Below are 18,826 nucleotides of genomic sequence, written 5' to 3' on the forward strand. Positions count from 1 at the left end.
GTTGCAGAAATTAACAGGTTGACTCCCATGTTAAACGCATTTTTTTAATACACAGCCTGTACAGTTTAAAATTACAATGATTCATAAGTAACATGATAAAAGGATGGATGAGGCCTCCAAGAGGTCGTTTTGCATTTTTTGTATAGGGTTAGGGTTAGGGTTAGGGGAACATCCCAGTGGCTTTGCGCGTTCTTCTCATCATGCTTCCGGAGGTCTAACATCCCAAAGACCTGGCGCCGTGCCTCCGTCATAGCCTTGCCAAAGCCAAACAAACCCGCCGAAGCCCCAAAGTCCTATAGGCCCATCTCTCTGCTCTGTGTCCCATATAAGATTCTGGAGAGGCTTATACACAGCCGGATCGAGCCAGTGGTGGATCCACAACTCCCCCCGGAACAAGCTGGCTTCCGCCAAGGCAGGTCAACAGTGGACCAGGTTACGCTACTCACTCAGGACATTGAGGACAGCTTTCAGGACAATGAGAAAGCTGGAGCAGTATTCCTGGACCTCACAGCCGCCTATGACACCGTGTGGACCGTGGACTACACCTGAAACTCTTGAGGACAATCCCGGGCCGGCACATGGTGAGGTTTATCATGGAGATGATATCCAACCGGAGCTTCATCCTACAGACCAGTGATGGCCAGACCAGCAGACTCAGAAGGCTGAAGAACGGTGTCCCGCAAGGCTCCGTCCTTTCTCCAATGTTGTTTAACATCTACATTCATGACCTGACATTAACAACATCTACTAAGTATGGCTATGCGGACGACTTGGCCATCATGCTTCGACGCCAAACATGGAAGGCGATGGAAGATGGCCTCAACCAAGATATGGACATTCTGGCAAACTACCTCCAGAAGTGGCATCTTCAGCTCAGCATGGGCAAAACAGTGTCTGCAGCTTACCACCTCTTTAATCGAGAAGCAAGGAGGCAACTGGATGTGCATGTGGGCAACCACCGCCTGGAGTTCCAGCAAGCCCCCAAGTACCTCGGTGTACGCTTGGATCGGACACTCTTCTACAAGCAACACCTAGATGAAATGAAGGCCAAAACAACAGCAAGGGTCTCACTCATACGCCACCTAGCGGGTTCTACTTGGGGAGCTTCCCCCCAGACCCTGCGCATATCCACGCAAGCCCTGGTCCTGCCCGTAGCAGAATACTGCGCCCCTGTCTGGAGCAGAAGTCCCCACGTCAACAAGGTAGATACTGTCATCAACAGCGCCCTCCGGACAGTAACTGGTTGCCTGAAACCCACCCCTGTGTCCTACCTGCCAGTCCTAGCTGGAATCGCCCCAGCCAGTCTCTGACCTGATGCGGCTACCCTCACCCTGGCAAGAAAAGCCCAGAAGTACGACTGGCACATCCTGCACAAAGCCACAACAACACCGGCACCACCAGGCAGGCTAAACTCTCGCTATCCCTACAACAAGGCAGCACAAGAAATACTACAGTCTATTTCTGAGGACTTGTCCAGAGACGCCTGGCTGGCAGCATCCTGGAAACGATCATGGGAGTCGGCTGGGCCTCCCGTATCCAGCGATACATCCAGGACCCAGGAGGTGGTGTAAAAGGAGACGATTTGCCACGCCATCTATGGACCTCGCTGAACCGTCTACGCACTGGAGTCGGGCGCTTCAAGTCTTCCATGAAGAAGTGGGGCCTCACAGACAGTGCGGCATGCGAGTGTGGCGAGCCTGAACAGACTGCCGAGCATATAATCACGGCTGCCCCCTCTACAGCCCGCCCTCAGAAGCTGGTCTTTTCGACGTAGGACCAGAGACGAGGGCGTGGCTGCAGGACACGGAGTTGGCCATCTGATGATACATGAAAGAAGAAGGGTTAGGGGGTTAAGAAGAAGGGTTAGGGGGTTAGGGTAAAAATATGTAAAATCCTGAAAATAAATAAATATTCGATATGTATGGTGAGGACTGAAGTTAATAATGATATTCATGAACGAAAATTGGAACAATACATGAAAAGGATGGTCAAAAAGCACCTAGTTACAGCTGTACAGGCTCACTCAGCCTGAAATGGGCTGCTTTGGCTCCTATCTCTGCAAAAGAGCTGCTGCTTCCCCTGAGGACTGAACTGCTTCACCTGAGGACTGAACTGCTGCTTCACCTGAGGACTGAACTGCTTCCCCTGAGGACTGAGCTGCTTCACCTGAGGACTGAGCTGCTTCACCCGAGGACTGAACTGCTTCACCTGAGGACTGAGCTGCTTCACATGAGGACTGAGCTGCTTCACCTGAGGACTGAACTGCTGCTGCTGCTTCACCTGAGGACTGAACTGCTGCTGCTGCTTCCCCTGAGGACTGAACTGCTTCCCCTGAGGACTGAACTGCTTCACCTGAGGACTGAGCTGCTTCACATGAGGACTGAACTGCTTCACCTGAGGACTGAACTGCTTCCCCTGAGGACTGAACTGCTTCACCTGAGGACTGAGCTGCTTCCCCTGAGGACTGAGCTGCTTCACCTGAGGACTGAGCTGCTTCACCTGAGGACTGAACTGCTGCTGCTGCTTCCCCTGAGGACTGAACTGCTTCCCCTGAGGACTGAACTGCTTCACCTGAGGACTGAGCTGCTTCCCCTGAGGACTGAACTGCTGCTGCTGCTTCCCCTGAGGACTGAACTGCTTCACCTGAGGACTGAGCTGCTTCCCCTGAGGACTGAACTGCTGCTGCTGCTTCACCTGAGGACTGAACTGCTGCTGCTGCTTCCCCTGAGGACTGAACTGCTTCCCCTGAGGACTGAACTGCTTCACCTGAGGACTGAGCTGCTTCACATGAGGACTGAACTTCTTCCCCTGAGGACTGAACTGCTTCCCCTGAGGACTGAACTGCTTCACCTGAGGACTGAGCTGCTTCCCCTGAGGACTGAGCTGCTTCACCTGAGGACTGAGCTGCTTCACCTGAGGACTGAACTGCTGCTGCTGCTTCACCTGAGGACTGAACTGCTTCCCCTGAGGACTGAGCTGCTTCCCCTGAGGACTGAACTGCTTCTGCTTCACCTGAGGACTGAGCTGCTTCCCCTGAGGACTGAGCTGCTTCACCTGAGGACTGAGCTGCTTCACCTGATGACTGAACTGCTTCACCTGAGGACTGAACTGCTTCCCCTGAGGACTGAGCTGCTTCACCTGAGGACTGAACTGCTTCACCTGAGGACTGAGCTGCTTCACCTGAGGACTGAACTGCTTCCCCTGAGGACTGAGCTGCTTCACCTGAGGACTGAACTGCTTCCCCTGAGGACTGAGCTGCTTCACATGAGGACTGAACTGCTTCACATGAGGACTGAACTGCTTCACCTGATGACTGAACTGCTTCACCTGAGGACTGAACTGCTTCCCCTGAGGACTGAACTGCTTCCCCTGAGGACTGAGCTGCTTCACATGAGGACTGAACTGCTTCCCCTGAGGACTGAACTGCTGCTTCACCTGAGGACTGAACTGCTTCCCCTGAGGACTGAACTGCTTCCCCTGAGGACTGAACTGCTTCACCTGAGGACTGAGCTGCTTCCCCTGAGGACTGAGCTGCTTCCCCTGAGGACTGAGCTGCTTCCCCTGAGGACTGAGCTGCTTTCCCTGAGGACTGAGCTGCTTCTACTTCCCCTGAGGACTGAGCTGCTGCTTCCCCTGAGGACTGAGCTGATTCCCCTGAGGACTGAGCTGCTGCTTCCCCTGAGGACTGAGCTGCTTCCCCTGAGGACTGAGCTGCTGCTTCCCCTGAGGACTGAGCTGCTTCCCCTGAGGACTGAGCTGCTGCTTCCCCTGAGGACTGAGCTGCTGCTTCCCCTGAGGACTGAGCTGCTTCCCCTGAGGACTGAGCTGCTGCTTCCCCTGAGGACTGAGCTGCTTCCCCTGAGGACTGAGCTGCTTCCCCTGAGGACTGAGCTGCTGCTTCCCCTGAGGACTGAGCTGCTTCACCTGAGGACTGAGCTGCTTCACCTGAGGACGCGTGCGGGGAGCCGCCTGGCTCACGAAATGCAGATCAAACTGTCAAACTAGGCGTAGCAGATCAAATAAGATTGAAGATGCAGCAATTGCATACAGTATATGAACCGTTTATGTAGGAGAAAACATTAAATTAGATATTAAGATATTAACAGATATTAATTCTAACTATACCTTGACCCATGTGAGAGATGGTCTGCAGTTGCCTGTGGGAGGTGGCTTCAGCGATGGCCTCTGGCAGCTGCAGAGGGAAGGGCAGCACGTCCCTGGGAGACAAACACATAATAATAGGACATCCTTTAGAGATTGAAGCCCCGACAGGCATCCCCCCGAGTGAGCTTTAAGGTGGGAGATGTTGTCAATTAGGGGCCTGCCCTTAGATGTAGTGGAGGGCACGCTGAGTTACACTAGACTAGAGCATACCTCACCTGCTGATACAGTAGAACGCCACTAACCGACACAGGTCAGGGAAACCGAGGGCCGAGCTCTCCAAGGCAAAAGCTGGGGGCAGAGTAGACCGTTTGATGGACAATATTGATATATTGTAAACGGTATAGAATATTGTGAACAGTGTGGAATATTGTAAACAGTGTAGAATGATGTAAACAGTAGGGCATATTGTAACAGTACAAATAGCCGCAACCTTTTTTGCCATAGGCCACTCGTACTGCCATACACCTTTGGGCCAATTGGCATTAACACACACTGTAAAACTGTGTCTAAACTAATGTAACATTATGTGTAGCCTGTGTTTGTGTGGTTTGTATGTGTTATGTAGTTGGTCCTCACTGGAGTCGTCCTCACAGATGAAACACTCCTCCACGGAGGAGGGGCTTCTGTCTCCCATCACCCTCAGACACAGAACCTTCCTCTGGCTGAGACTACACTTCCGTACCATGAATGTCTGGAAGGAGAGGAGAGGAGAGGAGAGGAGAGGAGAGGAGAGGAGAGGAGAGGAGAGAGAGGGGAGAGAGAGAGATAGAGAGGAGAGAGAAGAGAGAGAGAGAGAGAGAGAGAGAGAGAGAGAGAGAGAGAGAGAGAGAGAGAGAGAGAGGGGAGAGAGAGAGAGAGAGAGGGGAGAGAGAGAGGTGAGGAGAGTGAGAGGGAGAGAGAGAGATAGAGAGGAGAGAGAGAGAGAGCGAGAGAGAGAGAGAGAGAGAGAGAGAGAGAGAGAGAGAGAGAGAGAGAGAGAGAGAGAGAGAGAGAGAGAGAGAAGAGAGAGAGATTTGAATTATTTGTATTTTCAGGAGACGATACAGAGTGAGCCAACAACACACGGCAGGGAGAAGGACTGTTGGCTACGATACGTATCACGATACAGGGGCTACAATTCCATATGCAATATATACTGTAAATAAGGCGATATATTGCGATTACAATTTTCTTTCTTTTAGGAAAACTGTCATGGTTTAATGAACACACCTCCTATGCATACAATCTGGCATGGAGTGTTGTTATGACAGACAGCGTGGGGCACGCTCTCCTCTGACATCACCAAGGTGGCATCCTTCCTTGAGTCAGCCTTGCACAGTGTGACGATATCTATTTTAACTCCTTCCTCCTAACCTCGGCTGTGAGGAGCACTGCACAGGTGGTACAGATTTGTACTGCATGCAAAAAGCTGCGTAGCCTTTTCCCCAGAATGGCCCGGGACATGGATGTACCCACACAACCCCTACGACCCATTTTAACCCCCTTCCCGGACTGTGGCGCACCTTGCACATCACTCATTCATCACTCATTAATTTACTAGCACCTTGGATCTTATTTGTATATACATATTTAATATTTATTGATAATCCGCTTAACCCTTTGACTACCACACTACAGAAGGTTAACCCTTTCACTACCACACTACAGAAGGTTAACCTTTCACTACCACACTATAGAAGGTTAACCCGTTCACTACCACACTACAGAAGGTTAACCTTTCACTACCACACTACAGAAGGTTAACCCTTTCACTACCACACTACAGAAGGTTAACCTTTCACTACCACACTACAGAAAGTTAACCTTTCACTACCACACTACAGACGGTTAACCTTTCACTACCACTACATAAGGTTAACCCTTTCACTACCACATTACAGAAGGTTCTGTATCATAGTGGATTCGCTCGGCGTCACTCATGCACTATCTCGCATACGTGCACGCGCACTGAATAAAATTCCACAATGTACCTTTATCCCAGTATTCGTCTGACCACACCCCTCGTTAGCTTACCTACATAAGCAGGTGTGTGGTCACCTGCTCTCCTCCTTTTTTCGCTTTCACCACAAGGCGTGCCTCGGTAGATTCCCACTTGACGTGATGTGATAGTAGGAGAAGAGTTGGAAACTAAGAGATACGTTGACATCATATCTTTATTTTCTCTCTCACTATATTCGAGAAAATACTGCGATATTGTCTTCGTACTGGAGTGTCTGGAAGATGATGATCATTCTAAAAAACCTCCACCGGTTTTCGTATTGGGAGTTCGCGCCGCTACATGCCTTCCAACTGCAGTCCTTGCTGTGGCTGGTTGCGGTAAAAGCACAGCTGGACTGTAGGACGCGCCGCTGTTGTGAGAAGCGGTGGGTTCCAGGTTGGTGAGTAATGTTTTGCTTGCGAGCTCCACTTGTCTGTTAGTGCTATGGGGGCTAGCTGACAATGTTTACGAACACCGGCCCCAGATTAGGGTCTTTTATTCAGCCTCTTAGGCAACGGCGGAAGACCTTGGTCTGAAGCCCATTATAGTTAACTAGTGGGCCACGACCAATAACACTGGTGATCCCTGTGTTTTCTGGACGAGTGGATGTTTCGCTGTCACCATGAGGCCCCGTCTTTTATATACAAATGAGAGTATTCCCTCACGAGGAAATATGGGCATGGATGTTAGTTAGCGGAAGATCTGTGTTCAAGTCAGCTACAGCCCAGATGGGAATTGTGCTGGCTCCGTCGGGTGTTGGTAAAATTACCGTTGTAAACTGTGTTAACATCTTGTTTCTCTTTTCTCTTAAAAAGTGAGGAGGGTTTCAGAACGGCGGCCTGTCTGAGTGTGACTTGTTGTATCGTTGTGTACGAGTTCAGGTGGTGGCTGCTTAGCTTGCGTGCTAGTTGTGACCTACTCTGTTAGCCAGTCAGCTGTTAGCTGCGGCGCTAGCTCGCTGTGTTTACCAAGCCTGTTGTGTCACTAGGCTAGGTAAACGTTAGCTTGCTGCTATCGGCCGAGAGCGGCCGTTAGCTTAATGCTACACTGTTGAACGTGCTGTGACGGTAACATGTTTTTAACACTCTTGACTACGACGTCATCTTTGACAGAGGATGTTCGTCGAACCTGCCCTGAGCCAGGCCGGCGAGGACTGCGTCAACAAGGAGCACCGTAGCGGCGGGTTGGAGCAGCGAGCTGCCCGTGTCGTCAAACACAGGAGGCTGTGTTACTTCGGTGCCATGTTAGAGACTGCAAATCGCTTGATCTGCGCTCCTGGTAGGCAAGGTCCTGACCAGACCTTGAACACTTCTTCTTGCTTTCCCTTCTAAATGTTTTGTAAATAATGATGTTTTCCAAAACGAGTGTTGCTGCACTACATTTAGGATACGACGCGAGTTATGTGTGAATTGTCTTGTCACTGGTAGTAGCTTCTCCATGCAAATCGGGTTGTTTGTTACAGATGTGAAAATGATCTGGTTTGTTGTGTTGAGAAACATTGTGTGTTTACAGTTACAGCATTGCAAATTGAGGTCCCTCCTACCGCCGTTTTCAACGCCCTCTGCCGCCCGTTAACGGCTCTTGTCAAATGGTTTTATTAGGGTGGGTGCGGTTTCTGTTTTGTGCCGCCAGGAGGCGCAAAGTCAAAGTCAAGTTGGAATTATATCCTTCCTTCGAGACAACCGAACTTGCTATGCCTCCTAAATGTGAATCGGAAATACAAAAATACCGGCTACAGCAAAGACCTATGGCTATTCCAAATGGCACGTAAACCCCATTGTTTTAGTGGTTTGTCCACTAATGTCCATTATTGAGGACCAAGTACGTGCCCTTAATCGGCAGCGTGTGCCGGGAACAGTGCAGGAGTTGACGACCAAATCGACCAGGGTAAATACTGGCTGGTGTTCGGGTCACCGGAGACGCTGTGGGGAATGAACGTTGGATTAAGTGGTAAGTTAAATGATCTGATCTTCACTGTTTTATCTGCCGCTTACGTGACGTGACAGGGGCTACTGTTTCATATGATCTAACGAGTGGTGGTCACTGCTGTTTTCAAGTCCAATTGATCGCCAAATGCGAGGGGAGCACACAAACAAGAACAACTCCGTTATAATCCCATACAAAGAGCAAATTGACTGGCTTAATGCACAAAGAAAACAACACATTTCGAGTAGTCTTCCCTTGTACACATACTGTAAACAGTACTGTATATTCGCGAAGTCAACTTCCTTTGACTGGGTAGAGCAGACGGGAGAGTCGACCAAAGCAGACCCTGGTCCCCCAAGTCAAATTCTACGTATGTCTGCTCTACCCATTTCATAACAGGTGAGAATAAGGAACACATATTTATATAGTAAATTAAGTTGTATTGGCTGTGAGGCTGTAAACAGCAGATGTTAGCTGCTAGCTGATTGATTGATTAGCTAGCAGTCTCTGCTAGCTACTTCCCCATAATAGTCCATTCTCAGTGTAGCCTACATGCCTTTTTCATTTTTATATGTTACTAGTATACTATTTATCAATCACATTCAGTGTTGTTGTCCTTGCTCTAAGGACTTGTTATTGAATAGTCGTATTGCTTGTAATATACATGTCATATGTATATACTCTCTGTCAGGATCTATGGGGTAACAGTACTGTATATTTGCATATCATATTATGTCACAAATGTAACAGTACTATATACCTGTATGTCATGTATGTCCCTATGCCATAAATGTCATGATGTCATGTATGTTGAGTATGTCACAAATGTCACTATGAATTGAAAATGGGGGACCCTGATGTAAACAAGACGAAAGTCTCTCTGGTCTGCATCCCCTTAACAATTGTGTGTATTGAGCCGTACTGTATTGTATCCATTCTGCAATCTGTTAATAACGTTTTCATTCATTCATTCATTCATTCATTCATTCATTCATTCATTCAGGTGCAAAGGTCAATGACCAAACACACCCAGACTACATTCCATCTGTATTCCCTTCAACATCACAGTCTACACCATCTACGTCAACGAACATCAGTCGCCATGAGCGGCGTGCAAAAAGGAACTCCTCTTCATACCATCGTAAGTGATATCATCTAGTTTTCAGTTATGTGCCAAAATCAATGGGTTCCTAAATTGCAGTTTCTTATTAGTATGGTTTTTATTTCATTTAAAGTGACTCCCCACAAGAGGACTAAACGTTGCAGCCAAGACATCCAAGTTGAGGCAGCAGCCCAAGTTGAGGAAGCAGCCACACCTCCCATCACTGAGCAGTCTCTGTTTGACGAGATGCAGTCTCTCAGAGAGGAGAGGGATGCAGCCAAGGAGGATGGTGACCAACAGAGAACCAAGGTCGAGTCAAGCTCCTTGACCGCTTCATCTGTGGACATCAATTGGCAGGCCTACAATTTCAACATGCACAACAATGCATGTAAAAAATGCTTATTTTTTTTATATACAAAAATACAAAAGTGCTATTTCAAGTTTCAACATGCACAACAATGCATAACATATGCATAACAGCAGCATTGGCAGACCTACATTTTCTCCAAGAAGGAAGCCATAACATAAAACTTCAAAAGGGCTAAAAACTAAATTACAAACATCACAAAACAAACTGGTCAGACTACTGCTTGACCTTACTCCTAGAACGCACCTCACCCCTGCCCACTTTGACAATATAGGATGGCTTAGAGTAGACGACAGAGTACAGCAACTTAGTTAGGGTTAGACTTCTTTTTCTTTTTTCTGCACTCCGGGCAATACCATGTCTTGCTTTTCGGTAGCCTTTTGAGGTTTAGACACCTGGGATGGAACCAGTCATCACAGGTGTCACAGCCAACCATGCTCTCTGATTCTGTTGTTTTACACAAGCAGTAGACTGGAGTGCTTGTGCTGCTGGCCGCCTGTTGCTCCTGTTGGGTGGGTAACACTGGTAAATTTGTGGCAACATTCTTTTTATTATTTATTTTTTATTTAAAAAATATTATTTTGTATAACTCACCCTGCCATACAGTCACAGTGACCTGCAACCACCTTTCCCGTGCCATCTAAGGCCACCCAAGGATGATGTGGATCATCATTCACTCTGTAGGATGGTCTGACATCTGCCCGCAACAAGGTGCACCTTGTCAGTTTCCGGTGGAACACGGTTTCTACCCAACCAGAGACAAAGAAGCGGTATGCCTCTAAAGACTTATAGTTCTCCATGGCTTCTGATGAGAATACACCTGAAATAATAATGTAACTCTGGCCTGATCAATATTCTTCAGTTTTTTATCTTATCTTATCTCCTATCGGTACTGTTGTCATTATATATATGAATTGAAAATGGGGGACCCTGATGTAAACAAGACGAAAGTCTTCCTCTGGTCTGCATCCCCTTAACAATTGTGTGTATTGAGCTGTACTGTATTGTACCCATTTTGCAATCTGTTAATACAATTTCCATTCAATTACTGTATCTATGGAGGACAAACATGTCATGTCCAAATGTCATATCTAGCTACAGGCTATTCAATGGCACATTTTCATATTATTCCTTGCACAGGGCTTAATATTTCTCTTTTCTAACAGAGAATTGAAATAAAATATCCCTATAGGCCGTAAAGTGAATGCTGTATCGTTTCACCCCTTTTTTTAAGTTTTAAATAGACAATAATAAAAATAGTAGATGTAAACAAGACGAAAGTCTTTCTCTGGTCAGTATTGTACCCATTGTAGTGGAATATACTATGGAATATATTACATTGGATGCCATTTTGTCACAGGAAAGATTAGCCTCTAGGATGGAACTGTGACCGTACTGTGACTGTGACCGACACCTCCCTGCCCCCTCTCCTTGATGAGGTGTTAATAGGTGGGTAGGTGGGGTGGGGGGCTGTACATTGATGGTGGGGGGGGGGGGGGGTGTCTCAACACTGTTTTTTTCAAGTCAGGTCAAGTCAGCTTTATTTGAACTCTGCAGAGGAAGGATGAACTTTGCAATGTACAAACGTCTTTCTCTGGTCTGCATCCCCTTAACAATTGTGTGTATTGAGCTGTACTGTATTGTACCCACTGTATTGAAACACAACATAGCAAGACGTAGCAGACTTTTTTTTATTACATTGGATCTCACAGCTAGGCTACAGATGTAAACTCCTAGTTTTTATCTTTGGCAGCCTAGGGCATGTGCACAAGTTGGTTGTGAGGGGCCTTCAATAATTTTACTATATTTCCAGACAGTGGGACCCTGATGTAAACAAGAACAAGTTACAGGTTGAAAAAGCCCTCAGCTCGGAACTAGGCAAAATCTGCATATGGCTCGCAGACAACAAACTATCATTACACATGGGCAAAACAGAGTCCATTCTCTCTTTAACAGGGGCATCAAAGACCTGCACCGGCTCATCACTGAACCTACAGTAGTCAGAGTAAAATAGAATAGTGCAGTGCAGTGCAATAAAATAGTAGAATAGAATAGATAAAAAAAAAATTACAGTGAAAGAGATACAGACAAATAGCTAGCTAGTCTATTGATAGTTATGTACAGTACATTCATCACAAAACACTCTATATTTTTTTATAGTTTTATTCACATTGCAGAATGGGTACACTAGTCAATACACACAATTGTTAAGGGGATGCAGACCAGAGAAAATACGTTTGTCTTGTGTTGTGTCCTACTGTTACACAGTGTCTGAAGCATGCAGTTACAGATACCTGTATCACTGTACATATTAATACTATATCTATATCTGTACATATCTCTTACCTACTCTTACTAGTTACGCTGCTGGCCAGTATGACTTACTACCATAGTGTCTTTATACCTGTATCACTGTACATATTAATACTATATTTATATCTGTACATATCTCTTACCTACTCTTACTAGTTACGCTGCTGGCCAGTATGACTTACTACCATATAGTGTCTTTATACCTGTATCACTGTACATATTAATACTATCTATATCTGTACACACAAGAAGCATGAATACAGGAAGGGATGCCATGATGCCATGATGTGTGAAAATGCTATGAACAACCTAAACAAAGAATAGTCAATTGAAATGGATCCACTCAAAATGTGAGAATAATTAAATCACAACAGAGTTCTTCCTGGGATCCTCTGTCCGTGGCGTTCGTAAACGCTCATTGATCCGATCACGAACTGCTCCATACTCAAAAACACTATAGCGGCGTTTAACCATAGCGAGCAACGACTGTCGTAGGTTGCGAGGTAAGGCAGACTTTCCCTGTAGGCCGCTCCAATTAACCTTCTGAGCCCACAGTTGGTATGTTGGAAAGTCAATTAGCAACATGAACATTCGAGCTGCATAGTCATCGGCTCGATTGCCGGCTTTGCTAGACATTTCGTACGACCTTTGCTCGTCTTCTGCTGAAATGGTTTGCAGTTGTATGTCAGGCAAAAGTTCACCATTTGTTGGCCTCTTTCGTTTAGCCACTGGCTGGGGGTTTTTGAACGGTTCTGGGGTTTTGAACGGTTCTGGGGTTTTGAACGGGGACACCGACAAGCTTATGGTAACCCCTTCAACCGCTGCAGGCGTGGCGGCTTTGAGTGGCGACGGCGACAGCGTCAAGCTTATGGTAACCCCTTCATCAGCTGCTGCAGGCGTGGCGGCTTCGAACGGAGACGGAGAACCTTCATCTCTTTCAGATGTGAATAGCTGGCGGTGAAAAGCCCGAGCAGTGACAGAGGGTTCGACTAGCCTTGGTCTGTTTAGTTGGTTGCGTAGCTGTCTAAGCTGTGTGGCGTGCAGCTGTTCTGTAGCCTCATGTCGTCTCTCCAGCGTAGCACGACCTTGCTCTGTGGCCTGAAGTTGTGTACGCAGTATGGCCAAGTCTTTCTCTGTCGCCTCATGCCGTTTCTCCAGCGTAGCACGACCTTGCTCTGTGGCCTGATGTTGTGTACGCAGTATGGCCAAGTCTTTCTCTGTCGCCTCATGCCGTTTCTCCAGCGTAGCACGACCTTGCTCTGTGGCCTGATGTTGTGTACGCAGTATGGCCAAGTCTTTCTCCGTCGCCTCACGGCGTTCCTCCAGCTTGGCAAAGTATGTTTTGACTATCGTCATGACGATTTCATTACACCACTCCGTCATGGTTTTGTCTGCATCTGCTGGTGTTGGTCCAACGACATTGGACTGTGGTGTCAACACGATTGAAACTGCAGCCTGCACAGGGGAAAAAAAGGGATGCAAAATAAATTATTATTATTATATATAGTAGTAGTGGAATGGCGAGGATTGCAAAGCAGGTTAGATTGATTGGCATAGGGACATATAGGTATTTAGTACTGATACATTTGTGACATAAACGGTATTCCAATATACAGTACTGTTACTGTGTGTTGGGTCTTGGGATGCAGACCAGAGAGACTTTCGTCTTGTTTACATCAGGGTCCCCCATTTTCAATTCATGCAATTCATGCGATAACATTAGAGACAACAATACACTAGTCTAACCATAGCCAAATATGCGCAAATGTTCTACGTTATATGCGTAAATGTCCGATGTCTCAATGTAATAATGTCCGATGTAATACTTACAGCTTTTTTCTTAACCATCCGAATCTTGCTCTTTGGCGGCTGCTTTTCTTTTATTGGCGCTGCCATCACGCACGGCCTATCAACTGTAGATATCTTCGTTTGTTTACTGTAAAAAGTCGTCATTGCATCTGCGACTCAGTAAGAATACTATACTGTAGTGATTACACTGAAAAAAAGTGTATCGCTGTGAAATAAAATGTATTCAGCTGCTTGTCGCCCATTGGCCCAAGCTCACCAACCAACCAACGTACATTGGAAGAGGGTGGGCAATAATATGCAAATAAAAAACTGCATCCAAATATCACAGTTTTCTCCTAATTATAAAATATATATGTGCGAATTGTATGTGTTTCTTTTAAAAACAGGTGGTTTACATAAAATATTTTATTTATTTATAATTTAAAGCAAACAAATAACCCTGTTCAGGAAAGGGACATCATACCTTTCTGAAAAAGTAATTTTCATCTTAATACTGTACCCCCAGTAATCTGTATGCGACTGTACTGTACCAACACCCCCAGATAGACCATTGTCACATTTCCATATGAATTCCCCAAGACCTCAGCTACTCACCTCTGCTCCCCCCCAAACCTACAGTATTAACACCTTATCAAGGAGAGGGGGACAAAAGCGTTTTCTGCTTAGCTACAGTAGTCACAGTTTGTTGTAAGCTAATATGCTAACTGAACACAACATCAGAATCATAGGTATTATCAACAACTGTTACAACAGGATAGGAACAAATTTTTTAAACTGTACATTTGAGTAAAAATAGGTGCCTTAACAGTTATATTATGTTTTATTGCATGTATTTTTTTTTACCATGCATATCTTGTCATCTTATTTTTTCAATGCCTATTGTATTATATATTATTGTATTTTGCAATAATAGGATTGCTGTTGTAGAATTCTGACATTGTTTTCCTTTGTGTGTGTGTGTGCCTTTTTGATTTTGAACAGGAAGAAACGATATTCTCTCAATGTCCAGGCTGCCTGTGACTACAAGTACTCCTTCATTGATGTGGACGTGAAGTGGCCAGGTTGCTTACATGACGCTCGTATCTGGGCCAATTCAACGCTGGCGTCGCATCTAAAGAACGGGGTTATCCCTTCCTGTCCCAAAAAAATCCTGGACCACGAGGAGCCTGTCCCAGTCTTTCTCCTTGGAGACCCAGCTTATCCGTTGGACGAGCACATAGTCAGAGAGGCAGCTCAGCAAGACCGGGACAACCAGCCTGCCGCTGACCGCAACTTCAGAGCAGACTGCGTCTCAGCAGAAGGAAAGAGGGTCAGGAGGGTCCTTACTGAATTCATGGATCCGTGAAAGAGGCTGCGAGTTCTCCTGTTCTCCTTGCAAAAGGGGAGCCGCAAGACAGTTGTGCTGACCTTCCAAGGTCTACAAAAGTTGTATTGTGTAACATGACAAATAAATATCTTGAATCTTGAACCTAGTCACCTAATCATATTGAATTGAAATTTTAGAATGTAGGTATTACTGCTGTCTAATATTAAGGCACCTATTTTTACTCATGTACAAACGAGTAAAGAAATGCAATATGTATATTGCCACACAATACTGTCTGGCTTTGCAGACATCTACACCACAAAACAATGCATGCCCACGGCCACACCCACGTGCCTGCCCCCACTACTACAAGCACCCACATCCAATTTACATTACACAAATTATCATACTAAAGGATGATACCTGAATATTCAAATCTTGTGTCTGCCAGAATCACACTGCCTACTTGAAAAGTGGCCATTGAACTTGACTGCTCATTATAGTACAATCTACGTTTAGAATGTAGGCATTACTGCTGTCTAATATTAAGGCACCTATTTTTACTCATGTACAAACGAGTAAAGAAATGCAATATGTATATTGCCACACAATACTGTCTGGCTTTGCAGACATCTACACCACAAAACAATGCATGCCCACGGCCACACCCACGTGCCTGCCCCCACTACTACAAGCACCCACATCCAATTTACATTTACACCAAAACACACAGTATAGATTTGGACCGTCATTTGACAAATTATCTCCATTAGAGTGTGCAGAAAATAGTAATAAGTCGGTGCAAATCTTTCCAATGTGAGGTATCAAGAGGTTTATTTGTTAAAATAAAAATAGATAAGACATGATATAAAAAGACATGCTCGGTTCCTATTATTGCAAAATACAATAATATATAATACAATAGGCATTGAAAAAATAATAGATGACAAGATATGCATGGTAAAAAAAAAAGACATGCTAGGTTCCTGAGAAACTGGTTCTTATGTACACTACTATGCAATATACAATTTACAGTGTTAACTCTTTGTCTATTATAGTGTGCAAAATACAATAAAATAGAATACAGGCATTGAAAAAATAAGATGACAAGATATGCATGGTAAAAAAAAAGACATGCAATATAATATAACTGTTAAGGCACCTATTTTTACTCAAAATGTACAGTTAAAAAATGTATAGGGGGGGGGAGACACTGTCCCCACTAATACTTGTCTACGCCACGAAGCCCCGCCTCAAACCCGTGAATGGCCCGTCTGCATCAGACCAATCAGATCAATCCACTACTGTACTACTGTATATATAAAGTGTTATACTGTAGTTTGTACAGTGTGTTGTGTTGCTGCCCAAAATGACTAAAATTTGCAAACAACACTCGAGAGATGTGCGCAGACTTCGATCTCAAGGCATGTCGACCAAACAAATTCGGCAACACCTTGCATCGGTCGGAATCCATGTTACACAGAACACAGTTTGGACGCATTACAAAAGGAAAGAACCGCGACCTCGAGCGCCTCCTAAATTGTCTGAGTAAGTACATGTAGAATGTAAAACGTTAGGTTGGCAATAGTTTAGCGATAGGTTAAAAGTGCATTTATATCATTTTAAGTTTTTATTTTCCACTCGTGTTTTGAGCTACAAAAGGTAACGTTTTTGACAAATATTGAAACGCAGCTACAACAGATTGCAGAAATGGGTACAATACAGTACAGCTCAATACACACAATTGTTAAGGGGATTTCTTGTTTACATCAGGGTCCCCCATTTTCAATTCATCAGGACATATGACATACATGACATACAGATAGCCAGTACTGCTACATCTATACATTTATGACATACCAGATTTGCAAATACAGTATATACATTTGACGTAGAAACTGTACATTGGAGGAGGTTGGGTGGGGGGGGGGGGGTTGGGTACACTGGGATATTGATGCAAACAAATGTTGCAGGGACTTATTATAAACATCATATTGGCGTGACTGTATGCATCAATTAATGTCCTATTTTTTTTCTTTCTCTATAGCAATGTCATGGTTGCTATTGACAAGATGACCAAGGCACGCGATTGCATGGTTGCAAGACAAGTCCAGAAACAGCTGGATGACGTGTTTGGGGTCCGTGTCGGACTGAGTGCGATACGGGGAGCGCGTAGACGTCTTGGCTGGAAATATGGCCAGACAAAATTCTGGCCAATGATTCGGGAAAAGAATAAAGAATTGCGACTTGCACAAGCTCACCTATGGCGTGACACATTTGAAACGTGGCATGACGTCATTTTCACAGACGAAAGCACTGTGTCACTCGAACATTTTGCTAGACAGTGCTTTTCCAAGAAAGGCCATCGAATGGGTAAACCAGCCCCGAAACACCCCTTGAAACTCCATGTTTGGGGCGCGATTTCCAGAGAGGGCCGGGGCCCTCTGGTAATTTTTGATGGGATCATGGACAGAGTGTTTTTTGAGGACGCAATAATCAAGGCAGTTGTCAGCCCCTGGATACGTTCAACTTTTGGGACACGCCACAGATTCTTCCAAGACAATGACCCAAAACACACAGCCGCACGACATTGCATTGAAGCAGAGGGAATTAATTGGGTCAAAACACCCGCCGAGTCTCCAGACCTGAATCCCATTGAAATCGTTTGGCACATGTTAAAAGATTTCATTCGCAGAGAGGCCAAACCTCACACAAAGGAGGAATTGGAGGCTGCCATCAAATTTTTTTGGACAAATAAACTCACAATAGCCATATGCAACAACCTCATAACTGGTTTGATAAAGGTTTTGCCATTAATTATAGCAAATAATGGAGGTCAAAGCGGAAAATAGAATCATCATCAAGTCATACTGGCCAGCAGCGTAACTAGTAAGAGTAGGTAAGAGATATGTACAGATATAGATATAGTATTAATATGTACAGTGATACAGGTATAAAGACACTATGGTAGTAAGTCATACTGGCCAGCAGCGTAACTAGTAAGAGTAGGTAAGAGATATGTACAGATATAGATATAGTATTAATATGTACAGTGATACAGGTATAAAGACACTATGGTAGTAAGTCATACTGGCCAGCAGCGTAACTAGTAAGAGTAGGTAAGAGATATGTACAGATATAGATATAGTATTAATATGTACAGTGATACAGGTATAAAGACACTATGGTAGTAAGTCATACTGGCCAGCAGCGTAACTAGTAAGAGTAGGTAAGAGATATGTACAGATATAGATATAGTATTAATATGTACAGTGATACAGGTATCTGTAACTGCATGCTTCAGACACTGTGTAACAGTAGGACACAACACAAGACAAACGTATTTTCTCTGGTCTGCATCCCCTTAACAATTGTGTGTATTGACTTGTGTACCCATTCTGCAATGTGAATAAAACTATAAAAAAATATAGTGTTTTGTGATGAATGTACTGTACATAACTATCAATAGACTAGCTAGCTATTTGTCTGTATCTCTTTCACTGTAATTTTTTTTTATCTATTCTATTCTACTATTTTATTGCACTGCACTGCACTATTCTATTTTACTCTGACTACTGTAGGTTCAGTGATGAGCCGGTGCAGGTCTTTGATGCCCCTGTTAATCAAAATCAAATCAAATAGACAGTACTGCTACATCTATACATTTATGACATATCAGATTTGCAAATACAGTACTGTTTGTGATACAAAAGTGTCCAGAAAAGGAGTGTATATACATTTGGCGTAGAAACTGTACATTGGAGGAGGTTGGTTGGGTGGGTTGGGTGAGGGCTGTACATTGGAGGTGGGGGGGGGGGGTTGGGTAGGGGACACACACACATTTTACACTGTGCATTGGAA

General features: G+C 45.0%; 1 protein-coding gene and 1 long non-coding RNA gene across 2 annotated transcripts in view; one reads left to right on the forward strand and one right to left on the reverse strand.

Moving 5' to 3' along the window:
* The window catches only part of rin1b (Ras and Rab interactor 1b), a gene marked incomplete at its 3' end in the record, with an annotated part of 194,846 nt that overhangs the window by 114,214 nt on the left and 61,806 nt on the right, over nt 1-18,826 (reverse strand). Inside the window, 3 exon segments of the mRNA XM_084312163.1 lie at nt 4,126-4,217; nt 4,380-4,452; nt 4,741-4,855. Coding sequence (XP_084168289.1) covers nt 4,126-4,217; nt 4,380-4,452; nt 4,741-4,855 — 280 coding nt within the window.
* Nucleotides 7,869-9,730, forward strand: LOC311227107. Its single transcript, XR_014619569.1, has 3 exons — nt 7,869-8,092; nt 9,072-9,209; nt 9,304-9,730. It is a non-coding gene; the product is annotated as an uncharacterized lncRNA (long non-coding RNA).

Source organism: Notolepis coatsorum (genome assembly GCF_963971535.1).
Source record: "Notolepis coatsorum genome assembly, chromosome: 4".
NCBI lineage: Eukaryota > Metazoa > Chordata > Actinopteri > Aulopiformes > Paralepididae > Notolepis > Notolepis coatsorum.